This window comes from Gobio gobio, assembly GCF_949357685.1.
Source record: "Gobio gobio genome assembly, chromosome: 19".
Taxonomy (NCBI): Eukaryota; Metazoa; Chordata; class Actinopteri; order Cypriniformes; family Gobionidae; genus Gobio; species Gobio gobio.
This window is the reverse complement of record NC_137112.1, coordinates 33,121,402-33,145,211: the sequence shown is the minus strand read 5'-3', so window position 1 is coordinate 33,145,211 and position 23,810 is coordinate 33,121,402. Positions and strand designations below refer to the sequence as shown.

General features: G+C 37.8%; 2 protein-coding genes across 2 annotated transcripts in view; both read right to left on the bottom strand.

The window, feature by feature from the left end:
* Positions 1–2,884: 2,884 nt before the first annotated feature.
* On the bottom strand, positions 2,885–6,093 carry chia.1 (chitinase, acidic.1; the record flags this gene model as incomplete). The annotated part of the gene is made up of 11 exons (XM_079844928.1): positions 2,885–3,093; positions 3,179–3,305; positions 3,393–3,509; positions 4,445–4,627; positions 4,708–4,831; positions 4,918–5,042; positions 5,138–5,303; positions 5,464–5,520; positions 5,632–5,836; positions 5,957–5,986; positions 6,069–6,093. The coding sequence occupies 11 exons, from the start codon at positions 6,091–6,093 to the stop codon at positions 2,885–2,887; spliced, it is 1,368 nt and encodes a 455-aa protein (XP_079701054.1).
* A 1,716-nt stretch (positions 6,094–7,809) lies between these two features.
* Positions 7,810–23,810, bottom strand: part of cntn2 (contactin 2) — a 36,963-nt gene continuing 20,962 nt past the window's right edge. The window contains exons 9-23 of the mRNA XM_079843838.1: positions 23,222–23,358; positions 22,808–22,943; positions 22,445–22,595; positions 22,181–22,308; positions 21,614–21,789; positions 19,784–19,904; positions 18,360–18,518; positions 17,113–17,262; positions 16,883–16,953; positions 16,498–16,732; positions 14,800–14,915; positions 14,131–14,317; positions 13,140–13,252; positions 10,121–10,289; positions 7,810–10,012 (exon numbers count right to left, since the gene is read on the bottom strand). Of these exons, the coding sequence (XP_079699964.1) occupies positions 9,909–10,012; positions 10,121–10,289; positions 13,140–13,252; positions 14,131–14,317; positions 14,800–14,915; positions 16,498–16,732; positions 16,883–16,953; positions 17,113–17,262; positions 18,360–18,518; positions 19,784–19,904; positions 21,614–21,789; positions 22,181–22,308; positions 22,445–22,595; positions 22,808–22,943; positions 23,222–23,358 (2,153 nt within the window). The 3' untranslated portion in view covers positions 7,810–9,908. The remainder of the gene's footprint in view (positions 10,013–10,120; positions 10,290–13,139; positions 13,253–14,130; positions 14,318–14,799; positions 14,916–16,497; positions 16,733–16,882; positions 16,954–17,112; positions 17,263–18,359; positions 18,519–19,783; positions 19,905–21,613; positions 21,790–22,180; positions 22,309–22,444; positions 22,596–22,807; positions 22,944–23,221; positions 23,359–23,810) is intronic.

Sequence of the window (23,810 nt, the reverse complement as noted above, 5' to 3'; positions counted from 1 at the left end):
TTTTATATCCGATTTTTCTGTAAGTAACAAAGAAGAGTTTTAATAATTACATTTAAACTAATAGCAGAATTAAGGATATTAAGCTGAATGACATTCTGACATACCTGGGGTACCTCACGCTAGAAAAATGTAAAGAGGAACTTCAGGACGCCTGGGTATTTATTGGAATTGGGAGTTGTCCAGGCCATATAGGATGATTTATCAGAATGGTGTATGATATGGTATCGCCTGTAAACTATGACCTGAAATGACAATAAAATATGTAACTAAAATACCTTTGGCCTTTTCAGCACAATTTGTGTGAAGCTAAAATCATAGATAAGATGAAAAAATGGGACCGCTGCAATATAATGAACGCAAAGTGCAAATGTCTTTTACACTTATATGGATTTAGCAGGGGATCTATTAAGTTCTACATATTAATGAAAATTCAGCTGAGGCCAGATACAATATTATGTATTTACTTTTGTAAGAATGTATAACAGAGTCATTATGCAATGGAAATGTGCAATAAACATAAAGGGAAATATAACTACTCTATAACTGTAACTCTGAGACAATACATTTAGTAGATAGTCAATCAATTATATCTGTTAATAGTAATTGATACGCTAACCAATCAAATGGTACTTTAGCTGTGATTTCTAGATATTTGGTATCTAAATGAAAGGTTTCCGTATGGATTGCAGCAGATCAAATGGGGTCAATATTATTCACAGAGGCTTATATAAGAAATTTATCTTTTTCTTATATAAGATTGTCGTGCAGTCAGAACCACATAATAAACGGTTGTGGTGCTTTCAAGCTTATCGCTCCAGAATTGGTATAATATCCCCCAATTGTTTTGGAAACCAAAACCAAACAACAGACATGAATTGTGCTTATCATTAAACTTTGGCAGTGTCAGATTTGTCCTCATTTTTTGTGCATTAACGGTGTAGAACAGTTTAATCAAATACAAAATATATAAATACATAGTAAAGGGTTTATAATAAGAGCTAAGCTGTGGAGATGTTGAAAGAGAAAATCACTGTTGTATTGCTCATATCTTATCACTGGTGATGTTATCAGTATGAAAAGATGAAAGAAAAGAACATTAAGAAAGAATATTATTGATCGAAAATATGCTGCAAAACAACAAATTATGACTGTTTGAAAGAACTAATTGAAATTGATACTTTAAAAGTTATAGGATTTACATTTTAAACTTTGAAATCTCATATAAGTTTCAAAATGTAGGGTCAATAAGATAAAAAATATATATATAACAATTAATTAATACTTTTATATAGCAAGGATGTATTAAATTGATCAAAAGTTAAAACATTTAAAGTTTTTTTCATCATCAGTTGATCCTGAAAAAAAAAAAATCCTGTATCAGTTTCCACAAAAAATTAAGGAACAGAACCATTTTTTTTTACATTTATTTTAAATAGTAATAATATTTCACAATATTACTGTTTTACTGTATTTTTTTTTATTAAATAAATGCAATTTTATTGATATTAAGCATGAGACTTTAAAAATCATATACTGAACCTAAACTTTTGAACGGTAGTGTTTTAAGTTTTAAATATATGATTATGGAAACACTTTACAACAAGGTTTCATTTGTTAACATAAGTTAACCACATGAGTTAACATGCATTTATTAATCTTAGTTAATGTTAATCCCAACATTTACTACTTTTTAAGATCAAAAGTAGAATCTGTTAGCATTACTTAATGCACTGTGAACTAACATGAGCAGGACATTTTTTTATTATCTAACAGTAAAAAAGGGTTCATTAATGCAATAAAAATATATTACTAGTTGTTAGTTTACATTAGCTAATCCATTAACAAATGAGAACTTATTATAAGTATTATCATGATCGTTTATTGATTAATGACACATTTATTTCACTAAACTATACTAGCCTAAATGCACGGATAACTTTAAACACATACCTTTATTAGTGAAATGCATATTCTTTATTAAACAATTTTATATATTTTGACACTGAAATAATGATCAAATGAGGATTTACTGTAATGTAAGATAAACAAAAAAAGTGTGTACAACACATACGTAGTTTAGCATTAAAATGTATCTAATCTTGTGCCAAATTAAGTGTCCTAGATATCTGCTGGCAGTTTATTAGCTCAGCTGTAATATAAGAATAAAAATATTGAAGTCCTTATGCATGTGTAACATTATCAGAAAAGTCAGTCTTTATGACGTGGCAGGCTAATATAGCTGTACTCTTCAAGTTACTTTGGTAAGCAGAATTATGCCAGAGGACACAGTGGGACCGTATAAATCTGAGAACATGCACAGTTACATTATATTCCTTTGGATTCAGATGGAAAAGCTACATTACTGTATGTAATGCAATACACAGATTGATAAAGCATTCAAATGTTGTCAACTGGAGATGACCTATTCTCTTCAAATAAGATTATTTTTGGAGAAACTGTTTGAAGATGTGTCTGATGGATGGTGGACATTTCTGTCCTACCTGTCCTGTCTATTAAAATACTTATTTCAGTTTCATAAAGCTATTCATACATAAGGTCTGTCGCTATTTTTTTTTTCAGATTATCAATTTAAGGAAGATATAATAAGTCAGATTGCTATAAATATTTTATTGAGAGTGAAAGCAAAAAGAGTACATTGTTTTGCTGCACAACAAGAGAAAACGAAACTTTATTGAACAGGACATTATGACTTGTTAAATGTAAGGGAAAAAATATGACCATAACAACTCTATACGGCTATGCATACATTTATTTATTTTTTTCAAATGATGAGCATTGGATAGTTGGACGATGAGGTATATCACAACAATAGGAGACTCTTGGACAGCTGTATGGAACAGGAAGAGCAGATCTGAACTTGAGCTCAAGGCCAATCACAACATTTACAACTGTCAACAAAGACCAGACCAGGCTGGCATTTCTGCAGGTATGTGTTTCCACGGAAACAGTGGAAGTAAGTGGTCTCGTCAGCATGGTTGGGGTACAGCCCATCAGGTTTACCAACACAGAAAGAGGCAGTGGGGTCAGCGGTCGTGGTGGGACGTGGTGCAGTGGTGGGTTTGGGTGGGAAACCTTTGAAAAGAGATTCAGCATTACATTGGAACATATAACACAAGACTGAATAAATGTTGTGGACTTTATGGTCTAAAATTTTTACCAAGTGAGTTGCGCAAATGGTTGACAAGAGGGTAAGCTCCGTTGAGACAGAAACGGCCAGAAAAATCGTCAAAATCCAAGGTCCACACTGACGCTCCGCCCATGTTTAAGGAGTTAAGGTACTGTACCTGTTAAAGCAAATATTAGGAAACGTTTGTCAGAAGTTTGTCAAACATTTCATTGCCTTAGATTCTGGAAAACAGCGGTTGATTTACCTTAGCAGTAAAGCTTTCTTGGTTGTCAAATCCGACCCAAGCCTTTCCTTGAACTGCGTAGGGCACCATCTGCTCATTGATCCATTCAACAGTGACACTTGATTCCATGGGGCAAATCTGTGAACCAAACAAAACTCATTTTCAGATGTTCGTCTTCCAAAGTTTACATAGATTATGCCAATCACTGTGTGTTTTGAGTGGTAAATTACTGGCTATCGACAGCATCAAATATTTACAAGACTCATTTAGAAACGAAATACTCATCATATTGCCAGTTACTTTTTCTATTTCTGCTACATCAGTGTAAACGGTTAAAAAAACAACAACAGCACAGTCGCTGAGTAACAACGTAATGGCGTTCCTGAATGAATCAGTGTTTTTGAACGAATTGGTTGAGAGAATGATTCAATGACTTACTCATAAAGACAATGGCTACATAAACACAGTATGTGACAAAAGAAGTATGTCCGAATTCCCTGCATAAAAGAGTAGGCAAATAGTAACCGGATGACCTACTTCTTCCGGGCAGTTTCTGAAGTGTGCATACGATGGACACTTTACTATCCCATGAGGCCACGGGAAAGGATTTATGAATGGCAGTGAAGCGGCGTTACTGATGCATGTCCAGATACCATTCATACTATATTTTAAAATAAGTACCTACTCAAGAAAGTATGCAATTTTCGGACGCAGCCAATCACTTTGTTCCAGAATGAATCAGTGTTTTTAAACAAATTGTTTGAATGAATGGTTCAATGACTCACTCATCTAAGAGTGAGTCATTGAATCATTAGTTCAAACTATTTGGAATGGTCACTTGTTGTCACCTACTGGCATATCAATGCAACTTGCAAAAAGAGTCACGAAGGGCCAGAACTGTTGTATCATAACCATTTGACTTTGATAGTAGTTATTCACTTAAAAATATGATATTTGTATACAAAATAATATACAACATATTTAGTTTACAAATTGGTTGCGAGTGCCACTTGATGTCTTCTGAAGTAAACCCAGTTGAGAACGGATCAAAGTTAAAAGAAGCGTGTTGAAACCTCATAATAGGACCAGAAGCCTGCTTCGCGCGTGTAGGGGCCGGCATCAGCGGGGCCTTTGGCTGGGGCCCCGAGACCTGTTTGTGAGGTGGAGAGCATGAATGTGCGTCCGAATGTGGGGAAGCCAAGAAGCAGCCTGTCAGCGGGGGCTCCACTGCCCAGCCAGAAAGCCACAGAGGAATTCTAATGAAGAGAGAAAGGAAAATGCTAAGAGATCTCAGATTACATTTGATGGCTTTTGAATTCATGGGTTTTGAGCTTACGATATTGTGGTGAATGATGTTTCCGCTGTCAAAGGAGCTGCGGAAAAGGGGACTGTTGTGTCCTGTCATGGGGTCCCAGTGGCCATGGTAGTCGTAAGACATGATGGTCAAGAAGTCCAACAAGCTATAAGGACAGAAAGAAGGAGAAAGTAAAAAAAAAACGTTTCATAGATGCGCGTTATTGTAGCTCGATGAAACTACAAAACTCACCCTGAAATTTCAGGAATCTCATAAGCTTTTTCAATAGTGGACTTGATGCCGGACACTTTGCATGAGAGCACCAGAGGTGTTTTCTTCGTGTCTAAGGCCTCCTGTTCAACAGCGTCTCTCAGTTCCTGAGAATTTTCACACAACAGAAACATGGTCAGACCTAAAGTCATATGCTTTATCAGTGGAAAATGCATTATTCTGACAATTCTAGACTTCTCACCTTGACGAATGTAGTAAACCTCTGCTTGTCCTCTGGTGGGCTGCCATTGTGACCAGGGTACTGCCAGTCAATGTCCATACCGTCAAATTCATGGAGACGCAGGAACAACAATGCAGAACGGATGAAAGTCTTGCGGGTCTCTGGAGTGGACACCATTCCAATGTATCTGAAGTGCAAAAAAAGATATCCAGTACATGTGCTATGTTTCAGTAACTCTTGTTAGGCTAGGGATTTATGCCTGTTTCATTTTACTTCATATGATAGTGTCCTGTTATGTAATTTATTTTATATTTATGACTTGCACAGATGTATTGTGTTCCACTTACGGACTGACGCCATTGACCAATCCTCCAACAGACAGCAAGGTTTTCAATGCAGGATTTCTATTACAAACATATGAAAACAATCTCGAAAAAGTCTCCAAAAGGGATCAGTATGAATTTATTTGTCCAATAATGGTTTATAATGCATTGAGTATATTGTAAATTGCTTACTCATTTTTCAGGTCATTCAGTGACTTATACAGCTCCTCATCATTCCATTCGACGGTTGTGATTTCATTTCTGTAGCTGATGCTTGCCAGAGCATAGACCACATGAGTGCAGAGGAACGGATCGATGTTGTCTGGCAAGAACTTTCCATCGCCAGGTCTGTACTGGGACCAGTTGGTCATGTAGCACACCAGCTTTGTAGAGGCCGCTATCAGAAATTATGATATTATTAACATATTTTGTCTGTACTCATCATCCAGGAATATTTATTATGAATCCTTATGCATTCATTTTATTGGTAACATGTGAAATTATTGAAGGTTCTTACCAATCTGTACTGTAAGCAAGACGCCCAGTCCTATGCAAAAGACAACATGATAGTGCATAAAAAATAAACTAACATACTTACAGTACAAAATATCTTTTTATATGGAACATACCTGCTAAAAGAGTTAATTTAGTCATTTTGGTCTTGATCCAAACCGGTATTCTTCAGAAACAGAGCTGTAAAACACAAGAAATGTTGCATCAAATTGCATTCGCAAATTCACTAGCATGTCAAGTTTTGCCATAGTCATGAAAATAAGTGTGCTTATAAATATTATTTATAAAGAAAAGAATAAAACATAGGAAAGCTTTGTCAGCTGTTACCTGCGTCAGCTGCACTGAGAATGGGCAGTTTGGTGAAAACCTGTTCATGATCATGTATATTTATACATTATTAATAGTTCCAAAGTACAGGTGATAAGTGCTAACTTCATCAGTTTTGGGCAATAAAATTAATAACAAGTCATATAACTGGCACGTTACGGAGAGGTGGTATTATCTTTGAGGTTATTATGGGCTAATAGACATAATAAGAATCATAAAATGTAATCCCTCAATTACAGTAACATTGCATAAAGATATTCAGATGTGAACAGATTTGTTTCTTATATTCAGACTGAATACGCAGAACACTAATATTCCAAGGGGGAAAAAGCATGCTCATCTAAGCATGTTAGCTTACACAGGAATTTGGAAATCAGGGCATCTTGACATACACCGATCAGGCATAACATTATGACCACCTTCCTAATATTGTGTTGGTCCCAATTTTGCTGCCAAAACAGCCCTGACCCATCGAGGCATGGACTCCACTAGACCCCCTGAAGGTGTGCTGTGGTATCTGGCACCAAGATGTTAGCAGCAGATCCTTTAAGTCCTGTAAGTTGCAAGGTGGGGCCTTCATGGATCGGAGTTGTTTGTTCAGCACATCCCACAGATGCTCGATTGGATTAAGATCTGGGGACTATGGTCAACACCTCAAACTCGTGCTCCTCAAACCTTTCCTGAAACATTTTTGCTTTGTGGCAGGGCGCATTATCCTGCTGAAAGAGGCCACAGCCACCAGGGAATACCGTTTCCATGAAAGGGTGTACATGGTCTGCAACAATGCTTAGGTAGGTGGTATGTGTCAAAGTATCATCCACATGGATGGAAGGACCCAAGTTTTCCCAGCCATCTTCTTCCATTGCTCCGTGGTCCAGTTCTGATGCTCACATGCCCACTGCTTTCGGCGGTGGACAGGGGTCGGCATGGGCACCCTGACTGGTCTGCGCCTATGCAGCCACATATGCAACAAACTGTGATGCACTGTGTATTCTGACAACTTTCTATCAGAACCAGCATTAACTTGAGCAATTTGAGCTACAGTAGCTCGTCTGTTTGATCAGACCACACGGGCCAACCTTTACTCCCTACATACATCAATGAGCCTTGGCCGCCCATGACCCTGTCACCGGTTGACCACTGTTCCTTCCTTGGACCACTTTTACTTTTGACAGATACTGACCACTGCAGACCAGGAACACCTCACAAGAGCTGCAGTTTTGGAGATGCTCTGACCCAGTCGTCTAGCAATCACAATGTGTCAAAAACTCGCTCAAATCCCATTTTTCCTGCTTCTTCCTACACATCAACTTTGAGGGCAAAATGTTAAAAACCCACTAACAGGTGCCGTGATGAAGAGATAATCAGTGTTATTCACTTCAAGTGAATCGGTTTAAGTGTACATGGAGGTTTTAATTCATACTACATGCTTTATGTATGATTCATATGACGGTGTATCTTAGTCAAGCGCATCTGTATGAATGTGTGCACTACGCCAATCACTAAAAAACGAACAACGTTCCTTCAAATACAGTCAAAATGTTTTTTTTTTATTGAAGAATATTTACAAGTGCTGCATTATTCACATTCAGTCCACAGTGGACAGGCTCAACCTTTACAACAACTGGGGTACATGGTAGTTCAAAGAGACAATTTGACATCACGACCTGAGTGACCTTCAGAGTGAAACTACTAGCGTGGCATTCGACTCATGTAAGCGCACATACAGCTATTTCAGAAATTGTTTGTTGAGTTGTGAGCAACAAAGCCCTGATTCAACACAAGAGGGCAAACTACACAATGTGAAACACAGCAATGATTTCAGAAATTAAGGAAACGACGAGAGAAAAGAAAGTCGTGGAATTGGACACTCATAATGCAATTAAAATCACTTGAAAAAGTACAAGAGGACACTAGTTTTGGTTTCATATTCCTAATATGACTTTTGAGTGCTTCTACATTCAGAAAGTGTAACATTTACCCGACTGCTACTAGGGTTTGGGACTAGAACCACTAAAGAGCTACCGATAATGCTGCTATGTGTCACAGCTTTTGGCTAAAAGTGTTTCAAATTCCACTGAGTGATCCATGAATCAAAATGTACATTTAATATCCCATGGACAAAATATGAAATGGTGTTAGAGAAGCTGTAAAAAAAATTATCAAACTATCAAGCAATCCTCAGACGCAGAAAACGGCAATATTTACATTAACAACTTGATGAAAACAGTGTGTTAAATAGAAAATTAAATACATTAAATAGAAAATATATAATTACAAGGGAAAATCACCCTGTTGAACAGGCACTAATAAAAAGCAATGCAGGGGAGAGAAAATAAAGAAATATATACAAAATTCAAACACAAATCAGACATTTTACCTTCTTGATTTCTGGTAAGAAATTATCTGAGTGTCAGACTGAAATTAGACGCAACAACTTTAAAGAACTGTAGAATTACGCACATGGAATGATTTTAAATACTGACAGATTTGACCTGCTACACTGAAAGTGCATTTCAGTTTGTATTTTATTAGTTCGTGCCACAGTATCGAAGAATTTTTAGATTAGTCTTAATTAATAAAAAATAAAAAAGGTCCTGGGACCTCCAAACACTCTAAACAGACCTGAGACCCACAGAACCCTCACTAGGAATAGCCACGTTTCCTAATTCTTCAAGCCAAATGGAACCTTTCACTTAAAGTATGATAAGTATTCCACCATTAGTGCCAGCCTCCAAAATTGGGCCATTAGGGACCAGGATTCAGTCCTGGGAAGAAAACAATACCTTATAATAAATTATGATATAGGATAATAATTAACTTATTTATCCATGAATGTTATCTTCACTATTGATCAATGTCCAGCGTCGCACTCTTGTAATGTGCCAAGAAAGAATGTAACAGCCCATGGACGTCATTTTTATGTAAGCCTTGAGAAAAAAAGGCAATAATAATAATGAATGAGATAACAGAGTGATAACTGTGGCAACACAAGCCCACTTTAACAACTGCACAGCTTCTGTTGTACCGCTGCGTTTATGAAACCTTTCATCTTTAAAAACTATAACACTGAGGGAAAGGCAGAATGCTACAATCATTCAACACAGATACAAAAGACTGTTAATAAAAATCATGATCCACTCTTGCTTCCAGTTACATAGTCACAAAAAATTAAAAGAATAAATAAAAAAGTTAAACACACATTTTGCAGTTCACATGTATTAAAAAAAGGTTTTGTTTTATCCAGTATGGAATGTCACCAATACATCTATGTGTATTTACACCTATAAATCAGAGCTGTTGTTGAATTTTAGAAACTACAACCAAATGCTGACATGACCACCAGTCAAGTTTGAGTTTCCATAAGGCAAGCGTCTAAAATGAGAACACAATCAAAAAGTCTCCCGCAACAACTCTCTTTGTATTCCACAATGACCAGTCATCCTTGTAAAAAAGCCTTTTTATACAAAAGAATCTTCCACCTCTCACATTTCCAAAACTTTGCACCACACGCAACCATTCTGACGATCCTCATCAAACCCCCCCCACCACCCACAGCCCTGCCCCTTCTGAAAAACCTGGTTCATTCTCTGTGATATTCATAAGAAATGCCTCATCATTGGCTAGCATCACAGTCCTGACGAGCCAATGAGAGCGAGTGCAGTGACCACCAGAACAGATGTGCAGAGGGCTCCTGAAGTGCCAGCACTGTTCTGGACCATCATTCCAGTGCCTGTGGATCAAACACACTGACTTTCAGAAACATATTTAGTACTTAAACACTACCTCTTGAGTTCCTTTACTAAAACCAGTACTCTTAACTACTCTTCGCACCACATACCTGAGTCTCGAGACACTATGGTCTCAAAGGCTGCTCCATCTCCTCCTTCTCCCCAAGTGCGGATCTCCAAAACCACATAACCATTGTCCTTGGGTAATGGCAGATTGATGGAGGTCTTGCTTTTCTCCAGTATCCTCAAGGCAGACTGGCCTTCATGCTTGTAAAGGACCTATACAAATAATATAGTATTTTTTTGAGAATGAAATTCTCAAGACAGCAGTGTAATATTTCAAGTCAAGTCAAATGTATTTTGTATAGCAATATACATCGTTTCAAAGCAGCTTTACAGAAAATCATGATGTCAATGTTTGTAATATCGCTATGCCTTGAGCTGGTCAAAAATATAGTTTACATTTTGCGATGATACAAGCAATCAAGCTTGGGTCAAACTTTTATATAATATAAATGTATAACAGTGTACTGAATAGTTGTGTCCCAAATGACGCACTATATACTATATGCTCTTATACACTATGAACTCAACCGTGTAGTGTATGGATTTTATACGATTATTTAGTCTGATAGCCCCTCCCCTTTTGCTATGTAATTAAAGCTGCGAGTAATTGAGTGCAGTACTTTTTTCGGTTAATTAAGCGCATCATCCAGGTATTTAAAGCTCCCTTTTTCTATATGGAATTTTCAGTGTGAGCACTACTCAATTAGGGATGCACCGAATCCAGATTTTTGGGGTTCAGCCGAATACCGAATCCACTGGTTAAGATTCGCCCGAATCTGAAACCGAATACCAAATCCTACTCCCATCCTCTCTCCATTATCACAGGAAACACATTAATGAAGTAAACAACTTCCACAGTAGTGAAGGGATGCTATTGACCGTTTAACCGTTAACCGAATGTAAGAACTTTGACCGATTAATACTACCAGTTAAACAGTTTAAATGTTTTTAACGCTTTTTTGTTTTGTTTTTTTTGCTGCATGGTTAAAGAAAAATATGCTGTATAGCGTTATTTGTTCACTCAAGGAGCGCGTCGACATGTGCAACCACAAACCAGATATATTTTGCAAAATGAAGCAATGGAAAAGCTTACTGTGTGGGACCATTTCGACAGAAAAATACAGCAGTAGTACAAGCTCCTGACTGGTAGAAAGCAAATGAACGGCGCTTCCCGAGGCGGGCCACTCTAGCGAGGCGTTATCTCTGTATTCCTGGGGCATCAGTGCCATCTGAAGCCTTGTTTAAGGCTTTTCGTAGTGTGGTTTTGGTCAAGTTTACTAAAGTAAACATTGTCACGTATGTTCTACTCGCCGCTGTTTCCTGATGGTTTATAGAACAGAGTCGCCCTCTGTCGTTTCAAAGAACAACACAACAGGGAGCGCAGGAGGCGCGCACGCAGTCAGAGGTTCACGCTGTGGAGACAGATTGAGAGGTTGTTTTCGGCCGCAGGTTTAACTGTCAACAGACTGCTCTCCAGACTAACCCACATCACTTAGAAATGTTACTTAAAAAATCTAACAAACATACAAGTTGTGGATTGAGGTAGGCCTGCTACCTGAAGTTGCTGCATTTTGGCTGCTGTCTGTATTCCTTCATGCACAACTCGTATTCTTTCGGATGTTCCTATGCAAATGTTTTAACAGCGGCTGTTGTTTAGGGTCCTTGCCACCACGAGACATATGGGTATTGCAAATTGAACATGTAGCTCAACGTGAATCGCCTTTCTTTTGACTTAAAGTACTGCCACGTTTTCTGTTCATGAGTTCCATTTTCACTTTCTCACAGCCGACTGGATTCGAACAGCGGAGCGCGTACAGTGCAAACCTAGGGTTCGGTTTGGTGGAAAAAAATTCAGAGGTTTGGCAGAAACCGAACCCCGTCAAAAAGCCCAATATTCGGCCGAATCCAAACCCGAATCCTGGATTCGGTGCATCCCTACTATTTATACTACAAAATGGCATAAATGGTACCTAAGTATGTGCGCATATATGAAGCACTTACATAAATATACATTTATATAAATATCTTTATATATTTTGCAATTGCGCTTACATATGTTCTGTAAATCAACAATAAAAAAAAACATGTAAAAAGCTCTTCCAATTTTTGTTTTACATATTGAACTGGCTGTCATTTCTGTTTTTCATAGTTTAACATGAGACAATTAGTTTCTTCACCAAAAATCTACCTCAGATATCAAGAGTCATAAGTTACATTTACAGGTGATTTTCTGATAGAAGTTACTTTGATAAACTATATCCTAATGGAAAGTTTTCCCACACTGTGGAGATTAACGAATTCACACTTACAAATAATCAAATAGAAAAAAATTTATGTATATTTGGCGTGCTGTCTGAGGGGAGGGCTCCGAGCTCGGATTTTTGGCTCGAACCCAGAGTACTCCCCCCCCCCCGTATTTCTGATTAGGATAGTTCACCAAGTGTGAGGAGATGGGGTGGTGGTGGGATGCAGGAAACATAGGTGGGACATAGGTGAGTCGGCTATGTATATATATAGGACTCATCTCGTACTGATTGGATTCGTACTGAATTTGAACGTGTTCCTCCGGAACTTTGTTTAGAAAACATCATAAAGCGAGCACGGAAATTTCTTGCATTTTGGAAATTTTAACTTCAAATGAACCAAAACATGGACAGTATATATTTGGCAGACGCTTGTATCCAAAGTGCCTTTTAAGGTATAGATTTGATCAGTTTCTGGGAATCTGTATATGTTCTCTTGACAAAAGATGACCTGAATCCTACCGCAGATTAGATATGAGATATACACAACTGGTTTAAATGTTAATTCGCCGTTAAAGGGCAGATAGGGTTGGTGGTTTGGTTTTCCATAAGAGACGACATGTTCTCTTCTCACGTGACATTATGCCACCTTTTATCAAATTACCTCAGAGGTATGAAATTATATGATATCCTGCCTTTGATTGCAATGACTGAATCTCAAATATTCTGATGACATACAGACGCAGACAGATGACCCAACACAAACACGTACGCAACAAACAAATAGCTGTAGTGTCCAGTGGCACTGTGTGTCACTCACTTTGTAACCCAGAACAGCAGACTCATTGTCCATGGATTTAACATGATCCCACCTCACAGTAACCGAAGAACCAGCAACCTTCCATGAGACGTTACCTGGAGGACGGTTGGGGGCTAGAAATAAAGATACAAGCAAAAGTAAGTCCACAAAGCGCACTGGCTTTCACACCATTCTCAGTGACAAAGACATTGTCAGGAATTGCAAATGTCAAGTTGTGAATTACATGTAGGACTGTTGGTGGCATTTGAACTGTTACGGAAGTGACAGATTGTTCTAGTTATCCGTTTTTAGTGGCAAACTTATTACATTTCTATGATAGTAACAGCAATCTACAGAATTAGGTCAACCTACTTGAACAGATCAAGTGACACTTTATTTTCACCATGGAGGAGGATGAAAATTAATAGAGGCAGTTTTGAGTCAACTCACAAAACTCAAAATAGCACGACAACATGATGTGATGTAACAAGACCTTTTACTTCTCTCAACTTTTCCACCATTAAGCTACTAAGCTTAATGCAAGTTGGACATCAATCAGCCTTTGTGGTTCTTGAAACAACATTCTTATCAGCCACCCAGTTGACATTTTATTCAGGAGCGATTTAAAGTCACGGATCAAGGTTGAATCCCAGTTGAATTTTAAATTTTGCAAATCTAATCAATGTCGACATCACACCATTGTTGTTTCAATGTCTTATTTTCTGAACAGATCCACAAATTCAGCATCGGTTTTCTAATTATTTTGTTAACCTATTTAAAACAATTAGCATTAAACATTCTTTTAACGTTGCTTCAACATTCTTTCAATGTTAAAACACCAACTGACATTCTTTCACATTTCAAAGCTAAAGTTCAGTCATGAAGATAGGTAGCATTTGGGTGAAGATTGTTAGGAAAATTGTTCCAGAAGTCTCCAGAATCATGCTCTACTCAAGTAAATCACATTTTAGCTAGGCTACCAATGCTCCCTGAGCCAGAAATGAGGTCTTACGAGGTTTCTTGGTGATGACAGTGGTCCTTGGGGAGGGTGGACCAGTGCCTGCACTGTTGTAGGCCAATACGGTGACGTGATAAAGAGTGTTAGGCCTCAGACCCGTGACTCGTGCCATGCTCTCCAGCCCTGCAGTTCTCACCCGGTCCGCAGCTGCCTCACGCTCATGTTGCCGCCAGTAACGAATCTGTAACCAGAGCAAGAGGGCAATCTTAATTCTGTGACAAGCTTGTTCATACTGAAAACCAGAATGTGAACTCTGTACACAAAAATAACAAATAATGGAATCATATTTTGCACCTGAAAGATGGAAAAGTATGAAAATGATTGTCATGTATTAGCCTATTCAATTAAATATGAGCTGCAAAAATACCCTTTGAAACCAGTGAATTTCAAAGCATGGTTTTATCTAAAAGGTAACATCTTATCTAAATAATGTGTTTAATGTTCCTTGATCTGATTGAGACGTGCTGTTCATAAAAAGGAACTAATCAGATAACAGCACCTCTATTAGTCCCTCGCTCAACGGGCAAAGCTCACATATCCTGACGTGCCACCTAAGGTGGCCAAAAATGATACACAATCGTGTACATCCATCAACTCTGTCATGCTATTTATATTTATCAATCCAAGTTACAGATATTGTAATAAGAATGGGTCTGTACTGACCTCATAACCCCGAAGAACTCCATTAATGTTCAGATGTTGAATGGGGTCCCAGGACACCTGAATCTCAAAAGCTGTCAGAGCAGTGGCGTTAATCCTTCGCGGGGACACGGTAGGTTCTAGGGAAGACCAGGAAACAAAATGATGACTATGATAGTTATGAGGCATTAGAGTGATAATATCATACATTTGTTTATCATATAATCTTTTTTGGTAACATTTTTTATGTCAAATAAAAAGTAATAATTTAGTTGTAGATCGTTTTCCACCCTCTCTCTGACCCTTAGAATTCTGTAAACTCCCTCTTCACATGCATATCGCTGCACTTACACACGAGTTGCACTTTGATGTTGGTCACAATATAATTTGCACTGTCTTTTCATTCATTAACAGCCTCTTTTCAAAGCCAGCATTACACTCTGACACGTGCATAAAATACTCTGAGCACAAATGTTCTGCACAAATGGTTATACGAATGATGATGGATTTTGTTCAAATAAACTTTGAGAGGATATACAGAGCAGTTTGGTGTATTTTCTTATTTGTGTAAATGTGAGTGGTTGTGCCTCATCTGTATGACATTGCAGAACTTCTGGGCAAGATATTCTTGCAGCTTTGATTCAATGTTTTTGAGAGGATTTTTTTTTTTTTTTTACATCATTACACTGTTTGGAGTATAAGAAAACAAATGGCAAAAAAAAAAATCTTGATTATTAAGAACCAAAACAATGTTTTCTTTTTATTAATATTACATTTTTATATTCAGCATTTTTAGGTTCTTATTGTTTTCTATAACTTGTCCTCTGTAAAACAGATATGAGAACAAAGTTGGAAAAAGTTTAATATGTTTATATTTTGTATTTTGTATGCATACTACAAGCGCCTGCATTTAATAGTAAATCAAGGTTTTCAGGATGACGACACCGCCAGGAAACTTCCACCGAAACCAAACTATGCACAAATATGTGTACAAAGATTCTCAACTATGGTGTGAAAGATATTAGAAAATGATTTCATATACTATTTTACTTTACTCAATATTTGTGTAAACATGGGTTAACAGTGGCCAAAAATGGGTTTTCCCATTATATACAATGTATCCATTCATTGTCTCTAATTAGCATATTAATGCGTTCTTTGAGCAACATAAAAGTAGCTATGATAATGAGAGTATAACTTGGCAACAAATTTTCACAATATCTCATATTTCATAGAAATATTGTTGTATACTTATACTTACTATGTCTCCCTAAAATGCCTGATAAGCATGCTGTAAGTCCTGGTATGTATGAAATCCATGCATGTCTCATAACAGAAAGTCATATTCTGATTTGAAACCCCATTAAAGTGGTCCTGAGATTATAATTTACGACAAACAATATGAAAATGAGTCAGATTTAAATGATAATTACAAAATACTATCATATTCCCATAAAATGTCCCATAAAACATTTGGTATCTCTGAAAAGCCCTGAATGTGCTTATTAAAGGTTATCCAGACTAAACTGTGGCTTACATGGTCTCAAAGAAACTTGCTAAAATACAATGTTCTCAGGTCATGATATGACATTTTTAGACGTTTCTATGAGATGTTTCTCCATTGTCTGCCCTCTAGTGGTTAAGAAATGTCTAATCATATATAATGAATATGTGAATATAATGAAAATGGCACAAAATATAATCCTTCGCAATATTTCTCACCCTCTTCCGCAGTGTGTACTACAGCAATCTGGCTGAAGGGACCTTCTCCTTTCTTGTTGTAGGCCTTGATTCTGACCTCAAAAGGGCAGTAGGCTGACAGACTCTCATTGCTGTAAACATATCGTGAGGACTCCACATGTGGCACCCTCACCACCGTCCATGTTGGAATGCCTTGCTTTCTGAACGCCAGAATATAACCAAAGCCATCTCCATTCTGATACTCCCTGACCATGGGCTGTAATTCATACCAGAAGAAATCATTTAACAGAAGGTGAGGATTGAGTAAAAAAAGACATTGATTGACCATCGGTTAGCAACTCTATATACAGATTAAGGTATAAAACATATATTATATGCTATTAGAGCAGAGGTCCGTGGCACTTACAGTCCATGTAATGATAAGTTCATTACGGTTTCCTCCACCTCCACCAAGTCCGCTGGGTGCCACAGTTGGTGCTGCAAGACAAAATAATAACCCACTTATATAGTGGGAAAAAAATACCCTAATATCTACCAAACATATTTCTATGTTAAACCACACTAATATTTTATGTCACTGGTTCTAATTCAGTTACATTTTTGTTCAACACTAACAAATTTTGTAATGGTTCTGACCTGCTTGTTTGGTTCGGACAGGCTGGGAGGGCATGCTTGGTTCTCCACTTCCCAGAATGTTGCTAGCAACGACCTGGAACTCATAATCCATCCAGGGTCGAAGATCTATCACATGTGCAGATTCAGCATTTCCTTCTATGTTTGCAGGGTCTGTAAATAAAAGTAAATCAATAAGTGATATCGGTGCAACAATGACTGAAACAAAAAGGGATTAAAAACTGGAAAAATTTCAGGGTACCAAAAACTAGAGATGGGTTAAAAATAATGATCGTTCAATTTTGACGAATCCGTATAGTTTCTTATATAGCTATGCTGTTTTCAGTTGATGAATGAATGTTATCTTTACCTCAAATTATCTCAAAAGCCATTCAATGTCCATAAACTAGCTAGTAAAATGAACTCTAGAGAGTAGCATTTTGTTAAATATATGCACTATATTGCATATTCATTGTATTTTACTTAATCTGTCCATCAACATTTAATGTCAACATTTAATAAATCCATCATATTTTTATGACAACCACTATTTAAATGTTAATATTTCAAAATACGAGTAGACACATAATTATGCCATTAAAAAGTGTTATTAATGTACTGATATTATTATAAAAACTTCCTTATGTGCAATTTAAATGTAAGTAGATTTAATATCATAGCAATGTACCAACAGGGGTTCCCTGCCCAGTTAACAGCATTAGTTAAGTTTTTTTTTCTATGAGAAAATGTGCCATGTACTGTACCTGATACATACCCCAATTAATCAATATTGAATCAAATTGAATTAAAATCAGAATTGAATTGAATCACAAGCTTGTGAATCGAAATCTTTGATTTTTCCAACAAAAAAAAAATCACATTTAACAATCCCCCAACCCTCACTAAAAAATCCCTGGAGTAGAGTCAATACTGTCCATTAATTTAGATAGGATTGTAAATAGAAGAACCGAGCATACATGTCTACAAACATCAACCACCAACCAAATATAAAGACTAAGAAAAAATACTGATTTGATTATATAATTTGCAATATTTTATGCAAATGAGGGGCTGTGAACAGTTTGGGGTTATAAACATAGAAAAGTTAAAAAAAGTTTGAGAAACCCTGCTCTAATAAACACATGTATTCAGAATTCACAACATATGTTTGATTTTCAAGCATCCTTATAAAATAAATTATGCATAAATGTTAATTTTAACATTATGCAGCTTTTGTGTTTATATGACACCTTAAGGACTCGTAACCTCACCTGTTCTCATCCTCTTCCAGTCGTGAGTCTGTGAGGAGCGGCCCAGGATGATATACTTGCCAATGGGACTGTGGTTGTCATATCCACGGCTCCATCTCAACTCAACCGATGTGTCGTTGACACTAGTCACCACTAAACCACCAGGAGGTCCTGGTGGGCCTTTAAAGAGAGAAACATTCAGCTTTGCCAGAGACTCTACAACAGTTTTGTCATACATTCATATTCATACACACAGCAAAAACATTAGTGGTGTAGTTGGGGTTGCTTTAAAAAAAAAAATCTGTATCAAACAGGCAAACCAAACCCCAAGGATATAGATCTGTTAAGGCCCAATCCCAATTCTATTTTATACCCCTTCGCCTTCCCCTACCCCTACACCTAACCGTTCCCATTGCCCCTTGAAACAGAGTGCCAAGGCGTAGGGGTGAAAATATTCTCCTTAGAAATGGGACTACTATACCATTACACGTCATCATACCCCGTTTCTTTTAGTGTCCCGTAACATTTAACCAGTATGAACAGCAATGAATTACGTAGGCTATATCTAACAGAAATCAGGCGCGAGCATGTTTAACAAATTACTCACTCCCAACAGAGTTTTGCGCTGTATTTGGACTTAATAAAACGGCGCTCGTTTTCAGTTCAAAAACGTATGAGCTAGAGTTTCCTAAGACGATACAGAATGATACAGAACATACAAGACTATGAAGCCACTTTTCCATCGGGCCAAACTGTTCTCTTTGTTTTAACCGTTCCATTCCGTGCTGATCCGAGCCGGCCGGTATGGATATTGTTTTGTTATCTACTGTGGTGCTGCGATAATGTTAGCCTATACGACAAGTCAGTTGTCGCCTTGATAACGCAAGAGTTTACAGACGATATGTGATGTAAATATCGACTGCGTTATGAAGGATGACCAGATATATATTTTTTTAACTATTATTAATGTGTTCAAATCACTCAAATAGTGCGTTTAGCAAGCTACGGAGAAACTGGCAGCCAGGCGACACGCAAGTGATCGATCCCGAGTGGTAACATATACACGTTCTAGCAGCACGGTAGTCGGTGGAGAGGAACTCCTCATACCCCTTCGTTCGAAGTGTGGTCCTGAAAAATCTTTGTTTGAAGGGCTATCTTCCCTTTACCCCTACCACTCCAGCCAAAAGAGAATCGAGACACCCTACCCCTTCACGTGAACGCGCAAAACGAAGGGGTAGGGGAAAGGGAAGGGCTAAGGGGTAGAAATGGGATTGGGCCTAAATGTATATTTCATGACTCTAAATTTCATAAATTCTCACAGGGCTGAGTGTCAAGAGTTGTCTGGCCAAAAATGATCGGGGCTGTGAAACAGCCAAAGGCTGCAATCTGGTAAACAGAGTTTTAATAAGGTCTCTGTCACTGCTCAGCCAGCTGGAAGCCCTCACCCCTCATGACTAGCTTGGCCGAGGCCACCGCGCTGTCCACCACCGTCTGGGCTGTGCAGGTGTATGTGCCAGCATGACTGAGCTGTCCGTTCACAATCACCAGGTCACCGATCGTCTCTTTCTGTATAGAGTGACAGTGAAAGAAAAGTAAACTTTATTAGTATTAGCCCACTTTAACATCATAAAAGCATTTATTATGTTTTTTTTATTAAATGCCTAATCTGTCAAGGCTTTAGATTTGGATTTTAAAATGAACTGTCTAAAAGGGATTTGCTTTGAAGTGAATCCTATTAAAGCTAATCTCAGTGTGAGAGGAGCCTGCTGCTATTGGAATACAAATTCAGATGGTTTTTAATAATCTTGCTCATTTTAAATATTATGAACATAACTAGTTTTTCATATTTTTGTAGAAGTGATATTTGCTTGCATGCTAGAGTGAAACAACTATGCTGTTACTGAAGTGCTCTAAGATATTTTTAACATATTGCTATGGCACAGCAAAGTTTTATAGGAACACTCTACTTTAAAAAAAAAAAATAGGCTTATTTTCCAACTCCCCTAGAGTTAAACTGCTGAGTTTTACAGTTTTCGAATCCATTCAGCCGATCTCCGGGTCTGGCGGTAGAACTTTTAGCTTGAATCTGATTAGACCGTTAGCATCTCACTCAAAAAAAATGACCAAATAGTTTCAATATACTCGTAACCACTTCACGAGTTCACACTTATAAATAAGTCAGATAGAATGAATGGTGTGCATATTTGGCGGGCTGTCCGAGGAGAGGGCTCCGAGCTCGGTATTTGGCCCGAACCCAGAGTACTCCCCCCGTATGTCTGGTTTAGGAAAGTAACCAGGTGAGTGTGAGGAAGATGGGGTGGTGGAGGGATGCTGCAAAACTTGTCGAGGAACATTGGTGAGTTGACTGGGTATTTATATGATCCTCCACTTGTGCTGATTGGTAGACATGTTGATTACTGATTGCTGACAGCTGGTTGGAATGACATGATGATTAGATAGATCATTTGAATGTGCTCCTCCCGAACTTTGTTAATGAAACATCATTTAGTTACCTAGCTGGGGACTATTTTCAGGCGCTGCGTAACATAGTTTCTTGATCATTACGCAGGAATGAGAGTATAGTTCCTAGTCATATCGGCCTAGAAAATTGCAACTTTTCATTTTCCGTCTGTCTTAGTATACGATGTAACTACAGAAGAATCATGTTTTAAATAGGAAAAATATCGAAACACTTTGGTCATTTTTTGAGCGAGATGCTAACGGTCTAATCAGATTCAATGATCTATGCTAAGCTATGCTAAAAGTTCTACTGCCAGATCAGGAGATCAGCTGAATGGATTCGAAAATGGTAAAAATCAACTGTTTAGCTCTAGGGGAGTTGGAAAATAAGCCTATTTTCAAAAATAGTGGAGTGTTCCTTTAAGTCTCTATGATCTTCCCTAGATATAGCTTGTGTTCTTTTTTTATGAAAGTTATGGGATTTTTTGACATATCATCTGCCAGGCAAATAGTCTGAGCGCTTAAAAGAAGCAATAACACCCCTCACAAGCTGCACTCTGAATAATTCAGTGCCATGCAATGCAAAATCCAACAAACATACACTACAGTTTGAAAGTTAGAGGTCAGTAATATTTTTTTGAAGAAAATGAATACTTTTATTAAGTAAGGAAGCATCAAAATTGATAAAAAGTGATAGACAGTAAAAGCATTTATAACGTTACAAAAATGTTCTATTTCGAATAAGAAATATTTTAGAATTTCTGTTCATGAAAAAGTTTACAGTTTTGAAACACCATTTATTGCCAAGTGCTCACCCCCTCCATGCGCCGATAGTGTCCATTTGATTCCTCTAGGTCCAACAGAACTCCATTGAGGGACCAGGTGAAGGTGAGGTCCATAGTAGGGTCATGTGACGCATGGCATTGCAGAGTGACATTTTCACCCTGATTGATGTCTGCATTAGAGGGTGCTAGCGTGATCTTTGTGGCATCTGTATGACAGAACAAGGTGAAAAACATTTTATACAATTAAAGCATTTGAGTCCACAATAAAATGCAGATGACTACTAAATATTAGCATTTTAGAGGTTGATATGCACTCATACCGAGACATAACAGAAGATATGTGCACAATGAATATGCAGAAAGACAGATGATAAAGGTGTTTACTTGCAACTAAGATAAAAAGTACAGATTTTTCTTAACCGTTAATGACCTTTCCCCATAACAAAACACGGTTTATGGGTTTTATGTGATATTACACATTTCCAAGAGAAATCTGTGCAAAATTGTGCATGTAAACACACTGTTATAATATTTAGTGCCACACTGATAACCTGAGACCTCTAAAAAAGATAAACCAAAGAAATGAGGTTATGTTACCTCTGACAGACAGGTGTCCTGTGCTGTTGGCCTTGCCAAGGTAGTTTTCTGCAAAGCAAGTGTACTTTCCCTCATCGGCACGACTGATGTTGAAGATCCACAGAATCCCATCAGGAGTGACAGTTATCCTGGACAGAGTTCGTCATATGGTCTTTTTGAGATCACTATACTCAAAGCATCTTCAAACAAACTCACAAAGCAATTCTGTGTCAAAAATAAAATATATCGAGTTCATGTAGGAGATCTTTGAAACGCCAAGATTACCTTGTACTATTGGTCAGTAGCTCTGTGCCACGGCTCCAGAAGAGAGTGGGTTTGGGAGCCGCCCGAGGTTTACACTCCATTTTAACCTGTCCACCACGGGCAGCAGGGACCAGCTTACGCACTGGATTTAACCTGAAGTCCGGAGCCTGGACTGAAATAGGGCAACAGGACGGGGCAGGAAAGGAGATGGATAACCACACAGAGAGGATTTAAACATAGATCATACTATAACTGGGGTTCAGGCATGACTGGGTGGGCAGAAGGGGATCTGAAGTGCATTAAGGTAGATAACAAGAGAAACATGTTACTGCTTATGAAACAATACGCTGATTCGTTCTAATGTTGCGATCTATTTGTGCACACCTTGAACTCTGAGCTCAGCGTTTGAGTAAATGGTGCCGTGTTTGTTTTCGGCCACACACTGATACATCCCGGAATCCTCCAGGGCGAGGTTATTGATCCTCAGTCGCCCGTTTTTCACTTCCACACGGTCCTGCACCTAGGTAGGTGTGAGATTGTGTAAGAGACATGATGCACATGCATATTAACACCAGCAGAGGGCCGCACAACATTTCTCGTCTCAATCTACCTAGAGCTGAAGATAATGAGCATGTTATTCACTGTCACATCTCACTGCCTCCAAGACATGAAGAGTTTTCTAAAAATGAGTTAACATATATCAGTCTGAGTCTTGACAGCTAGAGGTCCTGTTCATTTGTGATAACACACACACTGTTAGATGACGATCCAGCTACAGTGTGTGTGTATATGGCTGACCTGTGTGATGAGGGGCTGTCCGTTACGGAGCCAGCGAATGGTGGGTCTTGGTTTGCCCGCAGCGGCACAGCTCCACTGCAGCTCTGAACTGATTTCCACCTCAGAGTCACTCATGACCTGAAGCCACTCAGGCTGGGCTGGAAAGTGAGAACACACACACAACCCAGCAGATTAACACACATCAATCCATTTATTAGATAAAGAAGTTTTGTTTAATTTGCTTATACACCAGTGTATTATTTAAGTATTATTTATATACTATTATATTATTTCTTAATATTTGGAGTTAGCTTTTACCTTTATGTTTTCAATTTCATTTAATTTTAGTACAACCCGATTTCAAGAAAACATTAAGTAAAATGCAATAAAATCAAGAATTTGTTCATTCTCTTGAACCTTTCTTTATCTAACAAACGTACAAAGAAAATATTTCCATTGTTTTCACGGACCAACTTAATTGAATTTTGTAAATATAAACAAATTTTGATTTTTATGGTTGCAAAACACACAATAAAAGTGAAAAGTTTATAGAATATCCAAGTTAAACTGTTTTTGCATGAGAAACTGTCATGCTACTGTGTTAAATACA